General features: G+C 39.9%; 1 protein-coding gene across 3 annotated transcripts in view; it reads left to right on the top strand.

The window, feature by feature from the left end:
* aralar1 (calcium-binding mitochondrial carrier protein aralar1) overlaps window positions 1–24175 on the top strand; it is a 335053-nt gene that overhangs the window by 210828 nt on the left and 100050 nt on the right. For all 3 annotated transcript variants that reach the window (XM_067105476.1, XM_067105478.1, XM_067105477.1), the window contains 2 exons: window positions 11502–11668; window positions 21964–22082. In XM_067105476.1, the coding sequence (XP_066961577.1) occupies window positions 11502–11668; window positions 21964–22082 (286 nt within the window). The remainder of the gene's footprint in view (window positions 1–11501; window positions 11669–21963; window positions 22083–24175) is intronic.

The raw sequence follows: 24175 nt of genomic DNA, 5'->3' as shown, positions 1-24175 counted from the left end.
ACCTGATGTGAATCTGGCCGGCGGGGCGAAGTTTCTTTAGGGTTAGAAACACTGCCATAGCTTCCAAGGTGTTTATATGGAACTGACGGAACATTGTAGACCAAGTCCCTTGTACTTTTTGTTTTGGTGAGTATCCTCCCCAGCCGCTTAATGAAGCGTCTGTGTGGATTACCAGAGCTGGAGGGGGGAACTGAAGTGGGACAGACTTTGAAAGACCCTGGACTGAGGACCACGGGCGAAGCCTTTTCTTCAGGATTTGCGGGATTGAAGAGACTCTGTCTCTGAGCCTGACATTGGCTTGTCTCCGCCACACTCTGTTTATGTCTTCTAATCTCGCTTTTAAGAGCAGGTTTGTCACTGAAGCAAACTGAAGAGAGCCGAGAATCCTCTCTTGAGTCCGGCGGGAGGCTACTTTGCCTATTAGAAACTTTCTGGTAGCAGCAGCTATTTCCTTCCGCTTGGCGGCGGAAGGGATAGCTTGTACGAGTTAGGTCCCACTGGAGACCCAGCCATTGAAACCGAGACTCCGAGTCAGCGGGACTTCTCCCTGTTCAATTGGAAGGGAGAGAAGTTCCGCGCAACCAGGACGTGATAGTAAGCGTCTGAAAGATCGATAGAGGTGGTGATGGCTCCACGCGGCAGTAGAGTCCGTACTTGAGCAACTATAAGCATGCGAAACTTGTCGCATTGTATGTAGAGATTTAGACGCGACAGATCTAGAATCACTCTTTGCTGGCCGGAATCTTTCTTGGGGACAGTGAACAGCCTGCCTTGAAACTTGAGGTGCCTCACTTTCTTTATTGCTCTCTTGTTGAGTAGCTCCGTCACAAAGTCCTGTAGGGCTTTGGAGGAAGGCTGGTAAAACCTGGTCAGGGGAGGGCCCTTGATCCAGCTCCAACCCAGACCTTTGGACACAATGCTGTGTGCCTAAGGACTGAAGGACCACTGGTCTCTGAACCAGTATAGGCGTCCACCTACCTGACTGGTCTCAGTGGGAGGAAGCAGGTTTGTTTCTTCTACCGCGGCCACTTTTCCCCCGGGAGACGGATGCAGCCTTGCCTCTGAAAGGGGCTCGACCTCTACCCCCCCTTGCGCTCCTATTAAGGCCGTGAAAGACCCCACGGCCTTCATAGGTAGGGTTGTACGCCGGCGAGGAGACGTACGTAGGCGCAGCAAGGGATTGGGCTGGTTGAACCAGCACATACTGTTGGGGTTGGGCCTTGGAGGTGGACGGTTGGCTCACCGTCAAGACCGGAACTGCCTGAACAACCGCCTGATGTTGTGGTCTCCTGTGCTTCCTGTAACGTTTCCCAGGGCTATTCTGGGAACTGCCAAACTCAGAGGTCTTCCGCTAAAAGCGGAGATACCCCACCGGGAGCGCAGACTCTGGTTGGCCCTGGTTGCTTCGCCCAGGACACTGGAGACTTCATCTTCTGGGAAAGGCTGTCTCCCAGAAAGAACTCTTCATGAGTCTGTTAGGCTGATGACGAATGGTGGCATCAGCAAAGATGAACTTACGGCAGTTCATCTTTGCTACCATGAAGTTGTACAGGTCCAACTGGAACCCTGCTAACAGGGATTTAGTCAGAACCTGAAACAGTGGCTCCTCTGCAAAGGAGACGGCGGTCGCTTCTGACAGGCACAGCGAGTTCAAAGACCGGCTCAACCGACACCGTGCCTCGAACTCAGCCTTCAGGAGAGCTTCCGTAAGCTTAGGAAGCTGCTCGCTGAACTGGTTTGACGCGCAATCTGCGTCCAATTTACCGACAGTAAATGTGGATGGGCGTCTTTCAGAACTCGTCACCCCGGGAAGATCAGGCGTGGGGTCTGATTCCCGAAGCTGAGGCAAGGTTTGCCTTCCAAGCAAGCCTGAGCGGTTGCGATAGCAACCTTATTCAGGCAGGGAGTGGGCAGCCTATCACCGAGGAAAAACATAGTGAAGTTGCCCGAAGGGGGTCAACTTCGTGTTCTCCACCTGCCACTTTCGGTAAAGGTGCGCAAGAGAGCAGATTGCGCCTGATCCCTAGGGAAGATCACCGTCTCCTTAGGGACCTTGTCTGGCGTACCCAGGCTTCCTCCGTCAGCCTAACGGCCTGGGTAGGGGGGGCAAGAGATCAGCCGGGAAGAACTCCAGTTCTTCTAGACGCCTGGTACCTAGACCTTCAATGGTCAAGGTGTCTTCATGCCGGATAGCACGAAGAGCAAAACGCCATGGGTTCCCTTCGTCAAAAGGAGGGAGGGCAGCGGTGTCAGGGATCTGATAGTGCACTCCGGCCCCACCGAGCGCCATATCAGCGATCAGAGTCTCCTGATTCTGAAGCCTCTCAGTAAGCTTACTGAGCTTAGCCTCTACCTCCGTAGAGAACCTCTGCAACAACATCCCCGCAAACGCCTCCGGGTCAAAGGCAGGCTGGCGAGGAGGGCTGGGCTTGGCCGCCCTCTTACTCGCTCCTTTGCCCGGGGTACTCGGTTTGCTCCCGGAAGCCAAAGGGCCAGCACCCTTTGGCCGACGGGGAAAGGAGATGCTTTCCGTGAAGACGAGGACTTATAGCCCGCCTTCAACGACAACTTCAACTTGGGACAGTAGACTGAGCTCTGTCCCCCAAGATAGAAGATTTAGTGAACCCCTGAAAAGAAGAGGATGATGAAGGAGGGGAATCAAAGAGGGCGCCCGCCCCCACTGCCTCACCTCACTACCTACCCCCTGGTTCTGCTCGGTGAGCATCGGCTCGAGGTCCAGGTCGAGCGCGGCGGCGTCTTCGGAAACATCCGTGTAGAGGGGGTCCTCTTGCAGGGGCTGGGTCGCGGCCCGGATCTGCTCGATGATAGGTGCGGCCACGTCAGATGGTGCGGCCGCGGCGATCCGAGCGCGGGTAAAGCAGGTCCCTCAGCTTTTCATCGAGGACATAAGGCTTCCCGATGGAACATTCCTCCCGAACCCAGCCACCCAGGCGCGGAGAGACTCCAAGGCCTCTTTCTTGGAGGACTCATCAACCTGAAAGGGAGCAGAGAGTCAAGAAAGGGCTAATACCGTGTTAATATAAGAGCCAGATGTGACCAAATAATAAACTGTGACTAACGTGGTAAAGCGGAAGTAAGCAGCTTACCGACTCGTCCTGGATACATCCGTGCGATCGACACACCTCACAGCCGTCCGGATGCCAGACGATCAAGTCATCAAGCCGGACCGCACAGCCAGCGTGGGTCCGACACACCACATGCCCGTAGGGTTGGTGGAGGATGGCGGCACATCCGGGCTCCTCACAACGAACAGTCTGTAAGTATGAAAAGTATATGAACCTACCACTCTAAGAAACTTAAACTATGTAGGGATAAGTATTTTCATACCATGCTACTGGAGAACTCCAGTGGAATGAAAAACCCAGTCAGAGACGGACCTACTAAGCAAAGAAACTTAAAATATGGTAAGCAAAAAGTCTCCCGACTGCCGGAATACTCCGGCGGAATGAGAGTTGAATCGACAGGACCCTTACCACAAGGAACGCTGGTAATAAAAACGGCGGAACCCAAAGGAAGGATCACCGGACTCTGATATAAGATTAAAGTAAATATATCAACCCGACGGCGGGGTTAAGACGGCGGGGACCAGTAACAAATGTATACATATAGAGGGTGGTAAAGTAACCAGTGAACATCAACATTTCTTTGCTCCTCATATACTTAAAATATGGTGAGCAAAAAGTCTCTCGACTGCCGGAATACTCCGGCGGAACGAGAGAGTGAATCGACAGGACCCTTACCACAAGGAACGCCAGTAATAAAAACGGCGGAACCCAAGGGAAGGATCACCGGACTCTGATATAAGATTAAGGTAAATATATATCAACCCGACGGCGGGGTTAAGCCGCCGGGGACCTGTAACAAATGTATACATATAGAGGGTGGTAAAGTAACCAGTTAACATCAACATATACGAGGTAGAGTCCCCCGAAGTCCGGTACCATCACCAACGGAGATCCCAAGCCTCTACCGCTAGAGTACACAAGAAGGATGAGGCAAAAACACAACTGGACCCACATGGGCAGGTGTAAGTGCCAATCAAATCCGACTAGAATGACCCAGATGCCGAGGCGAACGCGGGAGGCAAAGGGAGGACAGGAGATGATGGGAGGGAGGAAGGGCAACCCTGAGAATGTTCGAAAACCCACTCAATCCGAGGAGAGCGGGTAAACGAAACATAAAGTCAAGACAAATGTCACCAGGAACCATCCCTGGGAGGGAGCGAATCCCTCCACCAGGGAGGACCCAAGTACTCGGGGTGATCATCGGGGACCGATGTCACACACGCGAGAGATGACAAAGAGTTGACTAAGGTAGGCTAGGGAAGGCGGAAAGGCTAGGTAAGGAAGGGCTTAGACCAGAGAAGAGGAAAACAGGAGACTAGGGAAGATGTGAACCCATCTCAACTGTAATCGCAAGCCGTACTAGGTAAAGTAATACCCAAGTAGGGAGAGCTCTAGGCCTACCCCTAACAGGAAGGGAAAGGGAAGCAGCCTAAGATCCCCACGCTCTCACCTTGTAATAGACGCAGTCTATAAAATACGAAGGGGAGAATGAAAGGGAGGGATGGAGAACCAACAGGGAGAGAAATTCCTGTGTCGAAGGCCAGCCAGAACCGTAAAGTAAGGGAATGCTAAAATAGCGTGGAGGAGACACACCCAAGGGAAAAACCTCTACCCCTCCGAAAAGAAGGGGGAGGACAATGGGGTCTCACTCCACAACCCAAACAACGGTCGGTGGATGGAACAACAACAGAAACTCCCTCTACCTGCTGATCCCCTCCTCTCACCTAACCTACCCCAAGGTACAAGGGAGAGTAGGAGGCCAGATAGGCTACCAGGAAAAGCCTAACCTTGCACTAGGCAGGGCTAGGACAGGGATGTTAACCAGAAATAAATAATTAACCACCAATACTAAATATATACACTAGACATTAATATCAGCTTGTGCTTGGCACGTAGCCTAACCAACAAAGCGACAGGAAGTAAACAGATAGGACTGTACCTGACGCCCCAGGGTAATAATAATAATATTTTAAAAATATAATAAAACATGACATCAAGCACAAACATAATAATAAATCTATAATTGACCAATGGGGAAACATCCTGGGGAGACACCTAAGCGGGAAATACTACGGGAACCCTAAATGTAAGAACCCCTATGATGGGAAGTTCTACGAAATTAACATTAGAGGATACCCCAAAGACCCAACGTAGGCAAGACCACCAGGATGAATCCTAGGGGGATGACGATAAGCAATGTAACCGACCAAGAGAAACCCAAACAGAACAAGCTGGACGGGCGTACCTGCAGCTGACGACATGGCTGACAAGGGGACGCCGAAGCGTCCCAACAAAACCACGTATAATATATAAATACGGGGTAAAACAGCCAAACTTATCATAAAAACCCCATAAGAAGATAGTACTTAACTTGGAAACAGTAAAGGTGCTTGACGACATGTTGAAATAAAGGCAAAATACGCCAAAAAACACAAGCCACAAACAAAACAGTGATCAAATCACGTGCTAAAATGGAATGAGTTCAGATGGCGCTGGGGTCGCCGCTTGGCGGGCGGGTGAGTGTGGTAGCTGGTACGGCTCTCCGCTCTTCTGAGGGGTTTTGCCATTGGGATATCTTTCGAGTGTGGTTCTGTGGTTGTGATTCCTTCACTCACCCTTGCTTATACCGACGTCTTCATTATAGAAGACGCTCGATCTGGGGGTAGTAACTCCAGCATTCCTGAAAGCTTTTTTCTCTGGTATATTTAGCAATATTTATACCTAGAAATTCGTGTTAGTATGGAATTTCGACGGGTGACACAGGGACGAGCTCAGAAATATATATTTTATATATATGTATATTTGGGTATTTTTTGGTAAGCAAAAAATCTAACATTCTAGTGACATTCAATCATTTACCTTCATTTTGCAACAAACGGAAAGTCTCTAGCACAATATTTTGATTTATGGTGAATTTTTTAAAAACTTTTTCCTTCCCTCCGCGCTCGGTAACTCTGCTGAAAATCTCAGAATTTCTTTAGTCACCTTGTCGTAATTTTCGTGCCGTTTTATATTAGGCATTACATAAAGTGTTATACATGAAAATGTGTGCAATTTCATGTAGAATACAACAAAAATAATTCATGGTTGTAGCTTTTATCAGTTTTGAAATATTTTCATATAAATCACGATAAGTGACAAAATTGAAACACGATCAACTTTGACTCCAACGAAATGGTCGAAAAACACAATTGTAAGCTAAAACTCTTACATTCTAGTAACATTCAATCATTTACCTTAATTTTGCAACAAACGGAAAGTCTCTAGCACAATATTTCGATTTATGGTGAATTTTTGAAAAAAACTTTTTCCTTCCCTCCGCTCACGGTAACTCTGCTGAAAATCTCAGAATTTCTTTAGTCACCTTGTCGTAATTTTTGCACCATTTTGTATTAGACGTTACATAAAGTTTTATATATGAAAATGTGTGCAATTTCATGTGGAATACAACAAAAAATAACTCATGGTTGTAGCTTTTATCAGTTTTGAAATATTTTCATATAAATCACGATAAGTGACAAAATTTAAACCTACGGTCAACTTAACTCCAACGAAATGGTCGAAAAACGCAATTGTAAGCTAAAACTCTTACATTCTAGTAACATTCAATCATTTTCCTTTATTTTGCAACAAACGGAAAGTCTCTAGCACAATATTTCGATTTATGGTGAATTTTTGAAAAAAACTTTTTCCTTCCCTCCGCGCGCGGTAAATCTGCTGAAAATCTCAGAATTTCTTTAGTCACCTTGTTGTAATTTTCGCACCGTTTTGTATTAGGCGTTACATAAAGTTTTATATATGAAAATGTGTGCAATTTCATGTAGAATACAACAAAAAATAACTCATGGTTGTAGCTTTTATCAGTTTTGAAATATTTTCATATAAATCACGATGTGACAAAATTTAAACCTATGGTCAACTTGACTCCAACGAAATGGTCGAAAAACGCAATTGTAAGCTAAAACTCTTACATTCTAGTAACATTCAATCATTTACCTTCATTTTGCAACAAACAGAAAGTCTCTAGGACAATATTTCGATTTATGGTGAATTTTTGAAAAAACTTTTTCCTTCCCTCCGCGCGCAGTAACTCTGCTGAAAATCTCAGAATTTCTTTAGTCACCTTCACCTTGTCGTAATTTTTGCGCCGTTTTATATTAGGCATACATAAAGTGTTATACATGAAAATGTGTGCAATTTCATGTAGAATACAACAAAAAATAACTCATGGTTGTAGCTTTTATCAGTTTTGAAATATTTTCATATAAATCACGATGTGACAAAATTTCAACCTTCGGTCAACTTTGACTCCAACGAAATGGTCAAAAACGCAATTGCAACCTAAAACGCTTACATTCTAGTAACATTCAATCATTTACCTTCATTTGGCAACAAACGGAAAGTCTCTAGCACAATATTTCGATTTATGGTGAATTTTTGAAAAAAACTTTTTCCTTCCCTCCATGCGCGGTAACTGCTGAAAATCTCAGAATTTCTTTAGTCACCATGTTGTAATTTTTGTGCCATTTTATATTAGGCTTTACATAAAGTGTTATACATGAAAATGTGGGCAATTTCATGTAGAATACAACAAAAGATAACTAATGGTTGTAGCTTTTATCAGTTTTGAAATATTTTCATATAAATCTTGATAAGTGACAAAATTTCAACCTTTAGTCAACTTTGACTCGACCGAAATGGTTGAAAAACGCAATTGTAAGCTAAAACTCTTACATTCTAGTAACATTCAATCATTTACCTTCATTTTGCAACAAACAGGAAGTCTCTAGCACAGTATTTCGATTTATGGTGAATTTTTGAAAAAACTTTTTCCTTCCCTCCGCGTGCGGTAACTCTGCTGAAAATCTCAGAATTTCTTTAGTCACCTTGTCGTAATTTTCGCGCCGTTTTATATTAGGCATACATATAGTGTTATACATGAAAATGTGTGCAATTTCATGTACAATACAACAAAAAATAACTCATGGTTGTAGCTTTTATCAGTTTTGAAATATTTTCATATAAATCACGATAAGTGACAAAATTTCAACCTTCGGTCAACTTTGACTCCACCGAAATGGTCGAAAAACGCAATTGTAACCTAAAACGCTTACATTCTAGTAACATTCAATCATTTACCTTCATTTTGCAACAAACGGAAAGTCTCTAGGACAATATTTCGATTTATGGTGAATTTTTGAAAAAACTTTTTCCTTCCCTCCATGCGCGGTAACTGCTGAAAATCTCAGAATTTCTTTAGTCACCTTGTTGTAATTTTTGTGCCATTTTATATTAGGCTTTACATAAAGTGTTATACATGAAAATGTGGGCAATTTCATGTAGAATACAACAAAAGATAACTCATGGTTGTAGCTTTTATCAGTTTTGAAATATTTTCATATAAATCTTGATAGGTGACAAAATTTCAACCTTTAGTCAACTTTGACTCGACCGAAATGGTTGAAAAACGCAATTGTAAGCTAAAACTCTTACATTCTAGTAACATTCAATCATTTACCTTAATTTTGCAACAAACAGGAAGTCTCTAGCACAGTATTTCGATTTATGGTGAATTTTTGAAAAAACTTTTTCCTTCCTTTGACTCCACCGAAATGGTCCAATTGTTACATTCTAGTAACATTCAATCATTTACCTTCATTTTGCAACAAACGGAAAGTCTCTAGCACAATATTTCGATTTATGGTGAATTTTTGAAAAAACTAATCGCAAAATTTTTTAGCGCGTAAAATCAACGATAAATAAAAACTGCGGTAACTCTGCTGAAAATCTCAGAATTTCTTTAGTCACCTTGTCGTAATTTTCGCGCCGTTTTATATTAGGCATACATATAGTGTTATACATGAAAATGTGTGCAATTTCATGTAGAATACAACAAAAATAACTCATGGTTGTAGCTTTTATCAGTTTTGAAATATTTTCATATAAATCACGATAAGTGACAAAATTTCAACCTTCGGTCAACTTTGACTCCACCGAAATGGTCGAAAACGCAATTGTAACCTAAAACGCTTACATTCTAGTAACATTCAATCATTTACCTTCATTTTGCAACAAACGGAAAGTCTCTAGCACAATATTTCGATTTATGGTGAATTTTTGAAAAAACTTTTTCCTTCCTCCATGTCAGTCAAAGGCATTGTTTCTCTTTCCTTCGTGGAAACTCTGCTGAAAATCTCAGAATTTCTTTAGTCACCTTGTTGTAATTTTTGTGCCATTTTATATTAGGCTTTACATAAAGTGTTATACATGAAAATGTGCGCAATTTCATGTAGAATACAACAAAAAATAACTCATGGTTGTAGCTTTTATCAGTTTTGAAATATTTCCATGTAAATCACGATAAATAGAAAAAATTCGACCTCTGGTCAACTTTAATTCGACCGAAATGGTCGAAAAATGCAATTGTAAGCTAAAACACTTACAGTCTAGTAATATTCAATCAATTACCTTCATTTTGCAACAAACGGGAAGTCTCTAGCACAATATTTCGATTTATGGTGAATTTTTGAAAAAAATTTTTTACGTCCGCAACGTTACGGAATTCATGCATCATTTGTGATAATATTTTCTCTGTCACGTTGCTTTGATCGTTTTACAATTTGTTATATACCAAAATCATTGCAATTTAGTGTATAATACAACGAAAAAATAACTCATTAGCTTTAACCGCTTTGCTGCTTGCATACCAGCCAGCACGATTTGTATACAATTATATATGAAATTTTTTTTTTGCACTGTCATATATTAATATTTATATATGATAATATTTTTTTTCATTTCTGATGGTTGCATACTAAACTTCAGGCAGTGACAAAAAAAGGAGCCAAAAATGAACTCTTAAGCTTAAAAAATAAGCGTGCTGTGATTTTTTTTTTAAACTTTTTCTGCTTCGGCGCTCACTCCCAAACACCGCCGGCATACGACAGACACTTTTATAAATAGAGGCTCGGCGTTTAAGGGTTAATATAATTTTTTTATTTGTAAAAATGTTCATCTTGCAAAATTTATGTTTACAAGAAAAAAAAAAGATTTATTGAGCTGTACTTTCATAAAGTTTTCTGGTGGTCAGTCACCTCTTTGTTTAATCTTTTAATTGCCCTGTCCCTGCCTCTGAATGGTTGATCCTAATCCTTTGTAAAACCTGTTAAATTTTTAACCCTGTTTTGGCAGTTCTACTAATTCTTTGACTGTGTTGGATTCCAGGTACATATTTTTTCCTTTGTAATTCCCATATGTCATTTATATGAGCTTTCTTTGCAAACTTATTTTTATATTTCTTCAGTCTGCTAAGTAAAGGACTTGACAGTCAAAAGGCCTCTTCCGAGCACTCCATTGTTTCTCTTTGTGTGTTGATGATTTCCTTATTCACTCCAGAAGGGATTTTGTGTTTATTTGTATATTCATCACGTTTCATATTTTTGTGATTCATTTACATATACTGTGTATATATATATATATATATATATATATATATATATATATATATATATATATATATATATATATATATATATATATACAGTATATAATATATACATGTGTGTGTGTGTGTGTGTGTATATATATATATATATATATATATATATATATATATATATATATATATATATATATATATATATATATATATATATATATATATATATATATATATATGGTGTATCGGGGTTCCGTTCTAGGTAATTTCCACTGTAAGTCGATTTCTGCCATAAGTCAGTGCTTATTAATTAATAGGTGCCATAAGCCCCGTTAATGCTGCTTTGACAGTGCTTACTGTGCCATAACTAGATATCTATTTTTGATAAAAGTGTTTGAAAAGTGCCATAAGTCGGTGCTGCCGTAACTCAGGGACGCTATATGTGTGTGTGTGTGTGTGTGTGGTACTGTAAATACTGCATGAATAAATGTGAAAATCCAAGAATTGGACACAATATAAATTTCAGAAACTGAAGTTAATTAACACGAAGGAAAAGTCAAATTAATATGAAATGCTGTATCGGTCTACTTGGTCATTTAATTTGTTTAGCAGAGTTATACTTTATTTACTGGAGTGTAAAGAAGCCAGACATTGATAATTTAATAAGGGACAAAATAAACTATTTGCTTGTGATTAGAAGGTACTGTAGTAGATGAAAAGTTCTGTTGCTATTGTCTAATTTTATTTTATTATTGTCTCTAATTGTCAGTACTTTAACTATGTGCCATAACATCTTATACAGAATTCTTTCTGTTTGTTTTGAATGAAAGCATGTATTTCAAAGGTGTAACAAAAGATTACGTTAAGAACTTAAGCCACACTTATAATTTATGTCATTTAAGTGTTTTTGTACATTTTTAAGAATGTCTTGTGGAAACTGTGTTTTATTCGTCAACGACTCATTTTTTATTCTTCAGGAAAATAGTGTACAGTGACCTGGAGGCCTTAACACCAGAGCAGTATATGAAAGTGATCACACGCAAACTAACTGATATCAAAGCCGTCCATAGTCCTGAGCAGCGATCTGTGTTTATCCAGATATTAGAGCAGGCTTATAGGTTCACTCTTGGCTCATTTGCTGGTGGTCAGTAGCTTGAATGTTGTTTTTATTCTTTCAGTGTATCACTACAGTTAGTTCTTATGGTTTTGTAAATTAGAAAATGCAGTTTTATGGATACAAGATTTTTCAAGCAAACTCAGTCCCTGTAATTAGCCCACATTCGTGCCCTTCACGAATCCTAGACACTTTAATTCCAATTCAGTAGAAAATTGTTTGCTGGTGAACAGTATTCTGCTTGTGCCTCATAGATCCTGAAGCCTTTGGCAGCAATAACCCTCACATTTTATGTAGTTTCAACAATTAGGAGTGAGAAATCCATTGGGGATGGGAGTCATGAGCTTTGATTGAAAGTAATGGGTTTGTATGAAAAAACTCAATTAGGTTTTTTAGAAATTTGAATTACAATTTAAGTTGGAAGGACTGAGCCATTAATAATCCCCAAATGATTTAGATGGGATGAATGATACAGCAGGAGCTCCTGGAACTTAGGTAGAAATCCTGAGAATTATATCTAAACTAAGAAGTTGGTAACGGCAAATCTGAAGGGTACTTTAGGAAGGAACATAATGCTGTATAGGCTGTGAATCATAAAAATCAACCCATTTGAGTGTCATATCCTAGGGAAATTATATGAAGGTCAGATATTTCTAGCCATATGTGAGAAAAAAGAATCATTATTTTTGAGGTGAAACTTACCTCTATCATTTGCTGACTCCAACATTGAGTGGTGGAGAAGGGTAAGAGATTTCCCTATAACCAAATTATCAGTTATTAGAAATATCCTTATTTCTGCTTACTTGATGAATATGATCCCATGGCAAGTACTTGTCAGATGAGGATCTTTATCAGGTGAGGTCCACTACTGGAAAGAGGTGGAACATGGATCTGAATATAGCCATTGGTTGAGATTGTGCAATGTAGAATGGCGAGTTTGGCCACTGTGCCTCAGGCCTGCATAGCTGATGGGAGCTAAAACCATAACTGAAAATGATTTCTAAAGAGTTACCACCTAACCTAACTGAGTTGCTGTGGCACCTCAAAACCAAAACAACACTGCCAATTTTGCCTGCAAAGGTGGTTCTTAATCAGCTCCAGGTAGCTTTCTTCAGTAAGGAGCAATAGCTCTGCAACATAAGTTCAGCATTATTTACTCTGATGAACTTTGTTTGCTCCTACCTAAGAGAAACAAAGCAAATACTGTACAACTAAGCATAATACCACAGTCAGATCAAAAGTAGAGTATGATATTACCACATACAAACTCTGATACACAAGGTTCCTTGCTTATCCAGGATGGGGGTCAATCGTGAAAACCTACACCTGTTCGTAACACATAAGGGGAAGACTAGAAGAAACCTCCCCCGCTGAAACTATAGGTGCTAGTGTGCGGTAGTCTTCCTACTGGATCTAGATGGCCCTCAAGTAGTTAAAAGTAAACACAGTTACACCTCCAATGTGCCGCCAAGACTTGACAGTCTAGAGAGAAATGCTCTGACATTGTGCAGTTTCACCTTCAAAAGGGGAAAATCCTCTGGAGACAATGCATGGTTTGCTTTCAGGATTAAGGATTAATAAATAAAACCATGGCATTCTAAGAACTAGGAACCTAAGGATTTTTCTTGGTGCAAATAGGTTCCTACACTGCTTTCCTTCATGGTTAAGATAGGATGTATAAATCCCTATAGCCCTAACAAGGCATCAAAGAAGCTCTTCTTCCTCAGGAGTCAGAGTGTCTAAAGTGAGGATAGAGGAAACTCTTGGAAGAGCTTTGGTCTTGACATCATTCTTAGCACGATAGGATACAAAAAAAAAAAAAGATAGTTTTGCTCCAGTACATGAACACCCTACTAATGATTACAGTATATCACTTGTAACTACTTACTCTTTTGGCTAAAGCCATGGCCACCAGAAAAAGTGTTCTTAGAAAGAGCCCTGTGAGAAGTGTCTCTCTGGGGTTCAAAGGGAGGGCCGCTAAGGTGTGTTAAGCCACGACTAGGTTCCATAAAAGCTGCTTTAGCAGAACCTTCAGCAGTCCAGCTGAAAAGAGTGAACAGTTTTGCTTAAGTCATTCTCTTTGAAATACCCAATCCAGAATGCCATAATACATAAGCCAGCATGGATTTATAGCCTTGATGGAGGAAATAGACAAACCTGTGGTATCTGTAGCCACTTCATTATGTTGGTGCGAAGACACGAAGTGCCCCTGGACTTGCACCATAATCTGTAAAGCTCCCATAGTACTGAACAAGAAATTAATGGACTTTCCTGTTGTCATTAGGAAAGAGTCCCTAGAAGACTTATAAAAGTCTCTGGAGCTAAGGATCTAGACAACAATTTCCATGTGGTTAGACGAAGCATTTCGATATTTCAGTGAAGCTTTCCTGTCCCCGTCTGACGAAGCAGATTTGTCTATGAAGGTAATTGCCTAGGAACTCTACTGATATCTGGAAGGACTGGAAACCAATGCCTCCTCAGGCACCAAAGAGTGATTAGAAAACATGGTGGTGTTCCCAGTAGTCCTCATCCCTGGAGTACCCCCTTCAACAACGGAAACATAGGGAAGGCATACACGAATAGGGTTTTCCAATCTTGATCCATAATGTCTACAGCCCAGGCTTGACGGCCCAGAACTGAGTAGACATACAGCTGGAGATAATGATTCAGCTTCATTGCAAAGAGATCAACGAGGAGCTGGCCGAACACTCTCCAAATCGCCTCGCAAACTACTGTACAGGGAGAGTACCTGTCCTGGGCAACTTAACATGTCCACCAAACATACAGTCAACCAGGAACCAACTGGGTCATATGGACAATATTCCTCTCCACTGTCCAGAGGCTAAAATCCTGGTGATGGCTATTAAGGTTTCCAAATTCATGCCCCCTGCCTTCTTATATGAGCCTGAGAAGACACATCTGAAAAGACAGAAATTACTTAAATCCTTTCCAGATAGCCAACAACTCATTGCAGTTAATGTGAAAACTCGCTTCTACTGGTGACCATACCCCTGAAGTGACTTGGTTCCCAATAAGCACGCCCTCATCCTCATCCGAGGTAACTGAATACAGTGAGAGGTCTGGGTTCAGGGACTCTAGGGGCTGTCCTGCCAGAAGCAATAGTATGGATATCCACCAATGAAGGGAAAGGAGCAATTCTTGGCTCCATGGCTCCAACTCATGGTCTGGCTGAGTCTCTCTTCATGCCAGTGCCTCTCAAGTGCAACTGAAGAGGTATCATCCAAAGATGAGCACTTGGAACTACCTTCTCCAGAGAAGACATGTGGCCTAAGCAATACAACCAGCATTTGCGGGCATGCTCCCTTAGGAGGAGAATTCTCTCATGATTAATAACAGATTTTCTACTTGAGATCGTGTCAGAAAACCTGAAGCAGAACAGAGTCAGTCACCACGCCCAAATAGGTCACTGTTTGTGTAAGTTCCAGAGATGACTTGCAACATTTTTGAGTAAGCCTAGGCCTTTTGCCAAGCCCAGTATAGGCTCTCTTGCCCTCAGGCCATCCCCTTGGGCTTCACAAAGATAATCCAGTAGTCCACGTACAGAAGTATCTTTACTCCCAATAAGTGAAACATTCATAAAGGGGATAGCACCCTTTTGAAAACTTGGGGCATGGAATTCAGCCCAAAACAAAGCTCGACATTGATATCTCTTTCCCCAAAGACACAGTGTATGAGCTACCTTGAAAGTTGGTGAATCGTGACATGAAAGTATGCATCTTTCATGTCCACTGTAAACATCCATGTACCTTTCCCCATGGCGGCTAAGAACCGTGGAGGTTGACTCCATGGAAAAAAGGGAAAAGATGGACTCAGAGGTTGAACCATGTCAAGATTGTCCTCTGACCTCCCATTGCCTGGCACTAGGAATAGCCTGTTGCAAAAAGCCTAGCAAAATAGCTGGTACTTCCTCTAATGCTGCTTTCTCTTATGGAAAAAAGGCTTCCTGGCTAAATACCTATCTCTTCTCTAGGTTGCTCTATGACTGTAAGGTTAAGAGCTGGTTGAAGAGGCAGTGAATTCCTGAAAGGAATGCAATAACCATCCAGAAGAACTTCCTTAACCAGGGCGTCTACAACTAAGTGTTCCCACATCTGAGTGAAGTTGCCCAACCTGCACCCACAGGCCAGGGGCTCAAAGAGCTAATCAGACTTAGGATTCTTGATATTAGTGGAGGAACTGCACATCCACCTTTGGCAGAATGAAATCTGGATCCTTGCTGCCAAAAGGACACATCTTTCCTGAGCTTGGAAAGGAAGACCGGGGAAAAGATGTAGAATTGCCCAGTGTGTTTATAGGATACTTCCTTTTAGTGGCCTGGAAAATGTGGAGAAAAGTACTATTTCGGTATTCTCTGTCTCTGCAGCTATAGAAATGGATAGCTCGTTGTCTAATTCCCAAAAGGATGAGCTGAAACCGGTGAATGCCTGCTAAGGAGGGAGACTGAAGGAACCAGCTAGAGCATAGCTACTCTCTCTCCATGTGAATTTGAGGTTGCTAGTGACATGTGCCAGTTCACCTGTCACATCCAGAATTGCCTTGCTAAGGAAGCAAAAACCCTTAGGGCTTATCAGAGGATCCCTTGCCCAAGGAGGAAGAAGTCCACCAAACTCCTTCAAACACAGGTAACATTGTTCAGCATGATTCCCTAAAGGGTATAGCTTCGATGGTGTTAGCCAAGTTTTATACATATTCTCAGCCTCTTGAATCGAGAAATGCCGCGTAGCATACACAGTTGCACCTCTCTTGGCTGAGAAACATGAACAAAAACTGCTGGATCAGGAGAAAAGGGGGGGGGGGAAATCCCCTGCTTGATACACAATAGTCTTTCTAGCAGACAGCAAGGGAGACGAGAGAGGACTTCAAAAAGGAGATTCTCATTGGCCAAACATTTGCCATTAAGTCAAGTCTCCCAAGCACAGAAACTGATAGCTTAGAGGAAGAACTGCGGATAGCTGTCTAAGCACAACTGAACCTATTCCTTAAAACTGAGGGGATAGACTAAATGCTTCTCTTCCTGAATAAGAGGTGAAGGAGAATGCTGTCAGGAAGAGCCAGGTCTATAAGAGTCCTCTTTGTCAGGGACAAAAGTATCCCCAGTACCAGATGTTCTCACAAGACCAGGTGCTAAAGTTCTCATAATCCATGTGGCAGAAACTTGAAAGTCAAAAGCTATCTCACTGTATGGACTCACTGACACCTTCCACAGACTCACTGATGTCTCATGTGGACTCAATGACGCCTCGCTTGCAGATGCCTCATGCAGACTTGCTAACACCCAGATGGACTCACTGACTCCCATGCTGACTTGCTGATGCCCGTGCAGACTCGCTGACATCTGTGCTGGCTCACTAACACCTCATGCGAAATTGCTGACGCCCATGCAGACTCATTGCCAGCCATGCGGACTTGTTGATGTTTCGTGGAACTCGATAACGCCTTGCATGGCCTTGATGACTGTGGAAACTGATGGACCAGACTAATGGGTGAATGCGATTATCTGGCACACTTAGTCTAAGCTTGAAAGGCAGTCCATAAAAGCCACAAAAGCCTGGGCATGGACATAACAGTGGCCTTGTCAAAAACAAAACTTGGACCATCGGTGATCAAAGGCTGAGTGAAGACTCAGGGCTCCTAGTGACTGCTGCAGGCACAATGGCAGCACTCACTACAGATCACGATCAGTTATCTGGCTTGGACGAATCGGTAGAATAACCATGGGACAATGGGGTCGAACACAAGATCTAGATTCTAGACCTACCATAAAACACAAAGATCTAGACCTACCAAAGATATAGACCTACCATAACTGTTCTTATGCAACTGCAATCTAACTCTGTCCAAAGATGGACATTGCAATTTTATGCTTATACCCATTATAAGCATTCAGTGGAAATCTGTAAGTGGGAGAAATCCATTTTTGTACTACAGCTTTATTGTTCTTATGCTCTAAATGGTCCCAACTGCAAATGTGACTTATGTACAAGCCTCATTTTTTTCACATAGTCATTAATAATACTGTAATGGGCTTCTTGATTAGATTCCCTGTCTGAGTCTCTTTTGGGGCTAACTGACCAATATGTAATGTCAACAAATTAAATTCTTGTCTGTCCTTCCACTTAGTGGTAAAGGTAGACATGACCATTCTATTTTCATGAATGGTCCCAACAATTCAGGCATTATTTTGGTGGAGAAATTTGTTTAGATCTGGCTGGAGTGAAAATTGTCAGTGTACAGAATATAAGCGTTGACCAGATAAGGAGCCATAAGTGTCTTCAACTCTGCTCCTGGGTGGCCTGGTGGGGGGAGGGGTCATTAACAGGAATATCTACAACTGTCCCTGTATACACAATGTCCATGAAGTGAATCGTGCAATCACAGGCAACTTATTTTTATACCAAAACAATGCCTCAAAGATCTAAGAATTTTCTGATTGAATAAAATGAGTCTCTCATCAATCACAAGTTTTTGAAACTGTTAGAAAAACAGTGTCTTCAAAAACTTTTCTGTATCATCACCATCATAGACTTCCCTATTTTCCATTGTCTGTCTTTGAAATGGGGGTATCCAGTTATTGCCCTTACAATGCAGAATCTATAAATGGCTAGGTACCAGTCACTGGGCATAAGTTTTGGGAATACTGGAGCATGAATAAACATGCTAGTTGGAAAATCTTCCCTAAATGATGTTATGATACATTAGGCATTAGTAATATAACTGCAAGGTGCCCTATCATTTCTCTCAGACTCACATCCTTACATGCTCTCATTTACCTGAGCCTTGAGCTCACTTAACAGTATGCTCTCCATATACAGGTAATTCCAACAGCTATTGCTTGCACTATTTTATCATCCCCAAAATTCCTAAAATAGCTTAATTCTTCACTGTCATCACTCAATCTAGTCATGTGTCACTCTTTCTATCCCAGTAAATACATACTCAGTGGATTTAAAATTGCTATCATCAGACCAACCATCATCTTGCCTATGTTCCACCCATCCCGACATCACCAACACCACTACTCAGCAAACATGAACTCAAGTACATATCACATAGGCAAAATGGCCTTCTTCCCATTAATCTTTACTTTATCACAAAATGCATCTTCTTCATTCTGCATGCTTTTATCACTTATAGCATCACTTCATCGATCTTTCTGATATGGATGATCATCAGTATCATCATCCAAACCCCTGAGCCATGTGATATATCATTGTCCTTGTCATTTTCATAATTTACTTAATCAGAGTCTGCAACTTCACTAGCTTCCTTTCAAAAATTTTACATGTCATGACATTTCCTCCTCTGTCAGTGACTTTTTTTTATGCCCAACAGTGGGTCATGGTGCCTGTGGCCAACATCACTGTGAGATGTACTGGGATGGGGAAATGTGGGATGAACTGAATCTTCCATCATAAAATTCCTTGGTCAACTGTCAAGCCACCTGCACACTGAAATAATGCCAACTAATTATTTATGTGTGATTTATGCTTTATTTAATTCAAGTACCAGGTGGGAAATAAGAGTTCTCAAGGAGGATTCCTGACTACCACAACAAACATAATAGTGATCCTCATGTAAGATCTCTTAGATTCAAAAGGTTATTTCCCTCAGACAGCTCTCCTTTAGAAGTAATTCTCGTATATAAATAAGTTGTTTGTACAGTATTCATGTAGGAACAGATTCAAAATTTTGATCATTTTTTTTTTCATTGATATGTGAACATGAGCCTTTTATCATATTCATACTTTAACTATCCCTGTGTAGTCCCTGTTGCTGAAGGAGAAATAACTGGTTTACTCATAGGTGAAAGGATGATGCCCCTCCACTTGCCTGTCTGACACCAATTATCTGCCTTTGAACCCTTAAGGGATGGGCTAATTATATATCATGCATGCCCCCAGACTGGGCAAACTTTAAGGGTGGCTAATTTAAGAAAAAACACATTAGTGGAAAGCAGAAGATATGTAGATGCACATGGTGTAAGAAGATATGCAAATGCATATGGTGTAAGAAAAAAATTCCAAAAAATTTTCCCCACCTTCTACGGAAGTTGAAAGTGAATGTTTACAACCCTGTGTGGGGCCTCTTTTACAAAACACTTGTAAATTTTACCAAGTTATACATGTCTTTTCTAATAATTTATTTTATTTTATTTTGTAAAATTATAATTACAGTTCACACAATATCATAGTAGATAAGAACTAAAATTAATAACAAATTCTGAGTATATTTGTTGTAAAATATTTATGTAAATTTACTGAGATCGGGAGATGCAGTAACTTTTTTAGAGGTATACATGTTTTTTCTAATATTTCATTGCAAAATTACAATTATAACTGACATCATAACATAAAGGATAAGAACTAAAACCAACAGCAATCCCTGGGTATATTTATGAGCAAATAAATAAAAAGACATCATGGGAGAGAGGAGCAAGACATCCCCCCACCAAGTCAAGAACAATACTGATCTCCCTGAGGTGTCCACTTTCTGAGCTGAGCTGAGATTAAAGTTGCCACCATTCATCATTGGGCCATTGAAGTGATGGAAACTCTTTCCAGCTCGATACAACAGGATTCCTGTCCATAACCCAAAACTTGTTATAGATACTCATATGACCATTTTCAGTTAATGCCATGAATACTAATAAAAGTCTAGTTTATATATATATATGAATATATATGGTATATATAATATATATATATATCTAGTTTATATATATATATATATATATATATATATATATATATATATATATATATATATATATATATATATATATATATATATATATATATATATATATATATATATATATATATATATATATATATATATATATATATATATATATAATATATAATATATATTTTTAATATTTGGAATACTTCCAACATTGACATGTAACTGTACAATATCAAATGTATGAGTTTCTTCTTCATTCATAAAGGTCGCCAACTTGCCTGCACTTACTTGGTTGTAGTTTCAACTGATACAATGCATAGTCATGCAGATTTTTGCTGAGTCTCACTATCTAAAAATGCCCTTATTTTCAAGTCATATTACCTGTGTAACAAAATGCTTACAATGACAAAGCAATAGGATTGAATGCCTTTTCATTCCTTTCTGCAATTATGATTGTACTGTAAATGGTTTATTATTGGAGGGCTTTGGACTTGCTCTAAATATCTGGAACTAGCTGGAAAAGATTTCGTGCTGTGCTGGTGCTGTAACAGTATGATGTTCCATGACATTTAAAGCATTGGAATTCAGTAGTACCTTCATACAAAGGACTGTGTTGTGCCTGGCACCACACTTGTGGTTTGGGGGTTACCCTATGTAGTTTGATAAGTGGTGGCTTTTTTAAAGGCAAGTACGTGGCCAAAGCAGGGCAAACTGTACCACTATTCTCTCCTTGTCAAAAACAACATTGAGGGGGACTGTGAGCAAGCTTCCACAAATTGTGAGGTACCTTGTGGCCATGCATTGAATCTAAGAGTTTGAAGAGATGGCTGCATAGATAACAGTGAAATATTGAAACAACCATTGATCATTGCTTTGAGAGTGGTGGCATAGTAGGTGAGACAACTGATCATTGTGTTGATGGGAGATGTTAGATAAGTGAGCATGTCAGAATTCTACTGCTGCACTCCTCTCAAGAACTTGGCACAGCAGTATAAGGTGTTCTGGATATACTTCAGCCATGAGTTTCAGGTGTAATTATTACTGTATAAATACTCAGGAGCCTCACATGACAAGCACTCATGTGCTGCCTTGGATTCAAGAATGGGACTGAAAGGTGCCTTGGCTATTACCTTGAGTTGCTACCATGAATGTCATGTAAAGCAGAAGGTATTCTGCTCCTTGTAATTATGTTGTAGGTAGGACAGGTTAAGGAATTGCTGTTGTAAATGGTCCTGATGTTTGTCAGCATCTATGTTTGGGCCTGTTAACAAATTGATAGCCTTGATTTAGTTAGTGCCTGTGATGGGCAGGCCTACTATCATCCATTATGTTTCGTCACTAAGGCAGCCCAGTAAATTGGTAAATTTCCCTTCACTGAGGACAGTTCCTTTCTGTAAAGGGGGGGAAGGGAGGTCTTCAGGAGTTTTAGTCTGAAGTCCCCTTTCTGGCTGAATGCAAGAAATCATGTAATAGAGAGAATTTTATTGTAAATGTTATGGTTAAGAATTGCTGAAATACATATACTATATTGATGTATTCATGACTGTATGATACCCATATTAGTAAATAAAACTTATGCTTGATTTGGTCATATTTAAAATATGTTAATTCTCTTTCAGCTGTTGGTGCTACTGCTGTTTACCCCATTGATCTTGTAAAGACAAGAATGCAGAATCAACGTTCTGGCTCATATATTGGTGAACTTATGTATCGCAACTCTTTTGACTGCTTCAAGAAGGTTGGTAACTGTATATAGAAATATAAATTTTATTTGGGAGACTTTATTATTTGTTTGAAATAATTGTATTTCCATCTTTCATTGTATGTTACATCACAGGAGACAACTGTCTCCCCCAATATACTTCAATTTTTCATCATAGAAATTGTCTGAATCCTGCTTTATGTGCATAAACAAGAAATCAGTGCAAAGCTCTTACATCAAAACAAAGATAAAAAAGGCCCTTTTGAGAGGATTGGTTCAAATTACATACTAATATGTTCTAAGTCCAGAGAGTGGACATTTATTACAGTAATCTTCATTACCTGGATTAACAGAGCCAAGGGCCTGTTAGATAATGGTGAATCTGGATCAAGACGAGGAAAAAATCTAGGGGTGTTCAAGGGGGACTGTTTACCCTTACTCACCTAACCTTGTCAATACCACTTAACTGTCAATACTCCACATGCTTATAAACTACAACCATCAGACTTTAAAATGAAAACCTTAGGCAAAAGGAAATTATCTACCTTTTTTCCTCATATTTGTCACAAAATATATTGCATAAATATACTTTGAAAAACTTCTTTTCCTTTCTCTGGTAAATGACACAGTTCAGTAGGTAGGTAGCCTACCTGTGTTTACCCACAACCTATCATGGTCATATCACCATTAATGTATTTTTATATAGCAATTTTCTTATCAGTTGTTACTGTATTGTATTGCTATACACGAAATACAAAATGTGAGTGAATGTGTGAACTACTGTATTGACCTAGGCTAGGTGTTACACTCACAGTATTCATTGTGTAGGACAGATAGGCTATTACAGCTGTATTTAAGATAAAGGTAATGGTAATGAAACTGATACTTTACTTACTGAATCCATGTATACTGTATTATTATCATGTTATATCATTGTCGTAATGTGCATAACAAACCGATCATCTGCCATTTGCATTGAAATAATGTTTATGTTCTCAGAATCAGCTGATTGATCTTATTGCTGAAAGAATTAGGAGAATGATTTTTTAGTTGCTATAAGAATTGAGTATATTATCTGAATTATTACTTTTATTTTTGTACTTAAATTTAAAACGGGTAAACTAACATACTGTATGTTACAGTAAAATCCGTCAAAATTGCATAACAGCTGTTTCCCAGTTCATTTGTTTACGTCATATTCGATGTTGTTAATGTTAGTTCTTTGGTAAATGGTTGTTAATTATAATTGATGGTTATTAATTGTTACATAAGCCATAAGTTTGGTAATCTTGTTTGAAAGCCTAGCTTAGTACAATCTATCAAAAGTTAAATTTGTTCAGTAATTAAAAACTATCACGGGAACCGTGTTTGTGCAAAACACCTTGTGTTTACATCTGTAGAACATATGGCATTTCCCGATGACAACTGTCCAAAGCAAATTCGTTTTAAGAACGCTACTGAAAAGTAATAGATCATTTTCTGTTTTATTGGAATTAATGATGTTTTATTTCACCTCATAGCATTACAGAAGCTTCACTTGTATGCCTGTGTGTGTGTGTGTGTGTTTTTACATCTACATGTGGCATTTCATCAATGGTGATGTGACTGCCTCTACACAGTTTGTGTGTGCGTGTATGTGTGTTTCTTTTTTTGCTTTGCTTGATTTACTGTACGTATTTCATTACAAGTTTTGTTGACTCTGAGTATGATTACCACACATATCATAGCAGTATACAAGAGAATATTTTATCAGTGTTGATATTTCAGTTGTTCTCTTTGGGTTGCAAAAATAAAAAATGAAATAATACAGTAAAAATATAAATGAGAATAGCATAAAATAAAAATGAAAAATCTTGTAAGTGTAACAACACGAAACAAAACAAGCTCTAGCAAGTCAGACATCTACTAAGCCCCCAGCTCCACCCACATTACAAAACAACCTCTTCTTAGTGTACACACTTGCTTGGGGATATCAAATGCGTTTCTGTCTGGTCTGGGGTGTAAAATTCATTTTTTTTTTTTCATCTTTTATGCAATGAAAATTATGACAAACATAAAATTAAAAAATGAGAAAATACAGTAAAAATAAAAAGGAGAATAACAAAATAAAATAAAATAAAAATAAAGAA

Source organism: Macrobrachium rosenbergii, chromosome 6, assembly GCF_040412425.1.
Source record: "Macrobrachium rosenbergii isolate ZJJX-2024 chromosome 6, ASM4041242v1, whole genome shotgun sequence".
NCBI lineage: Eukaryota > Metazoa > Arthropoda > Malacostraca > Decapoda > Palaemonidae > Macrobrachium > Macrobrachium rosenbergii.
Note: the sequence above shows the minus strand (reverse complement) of the source record. Positions and strands in the feature narration are given on the sequence as shown.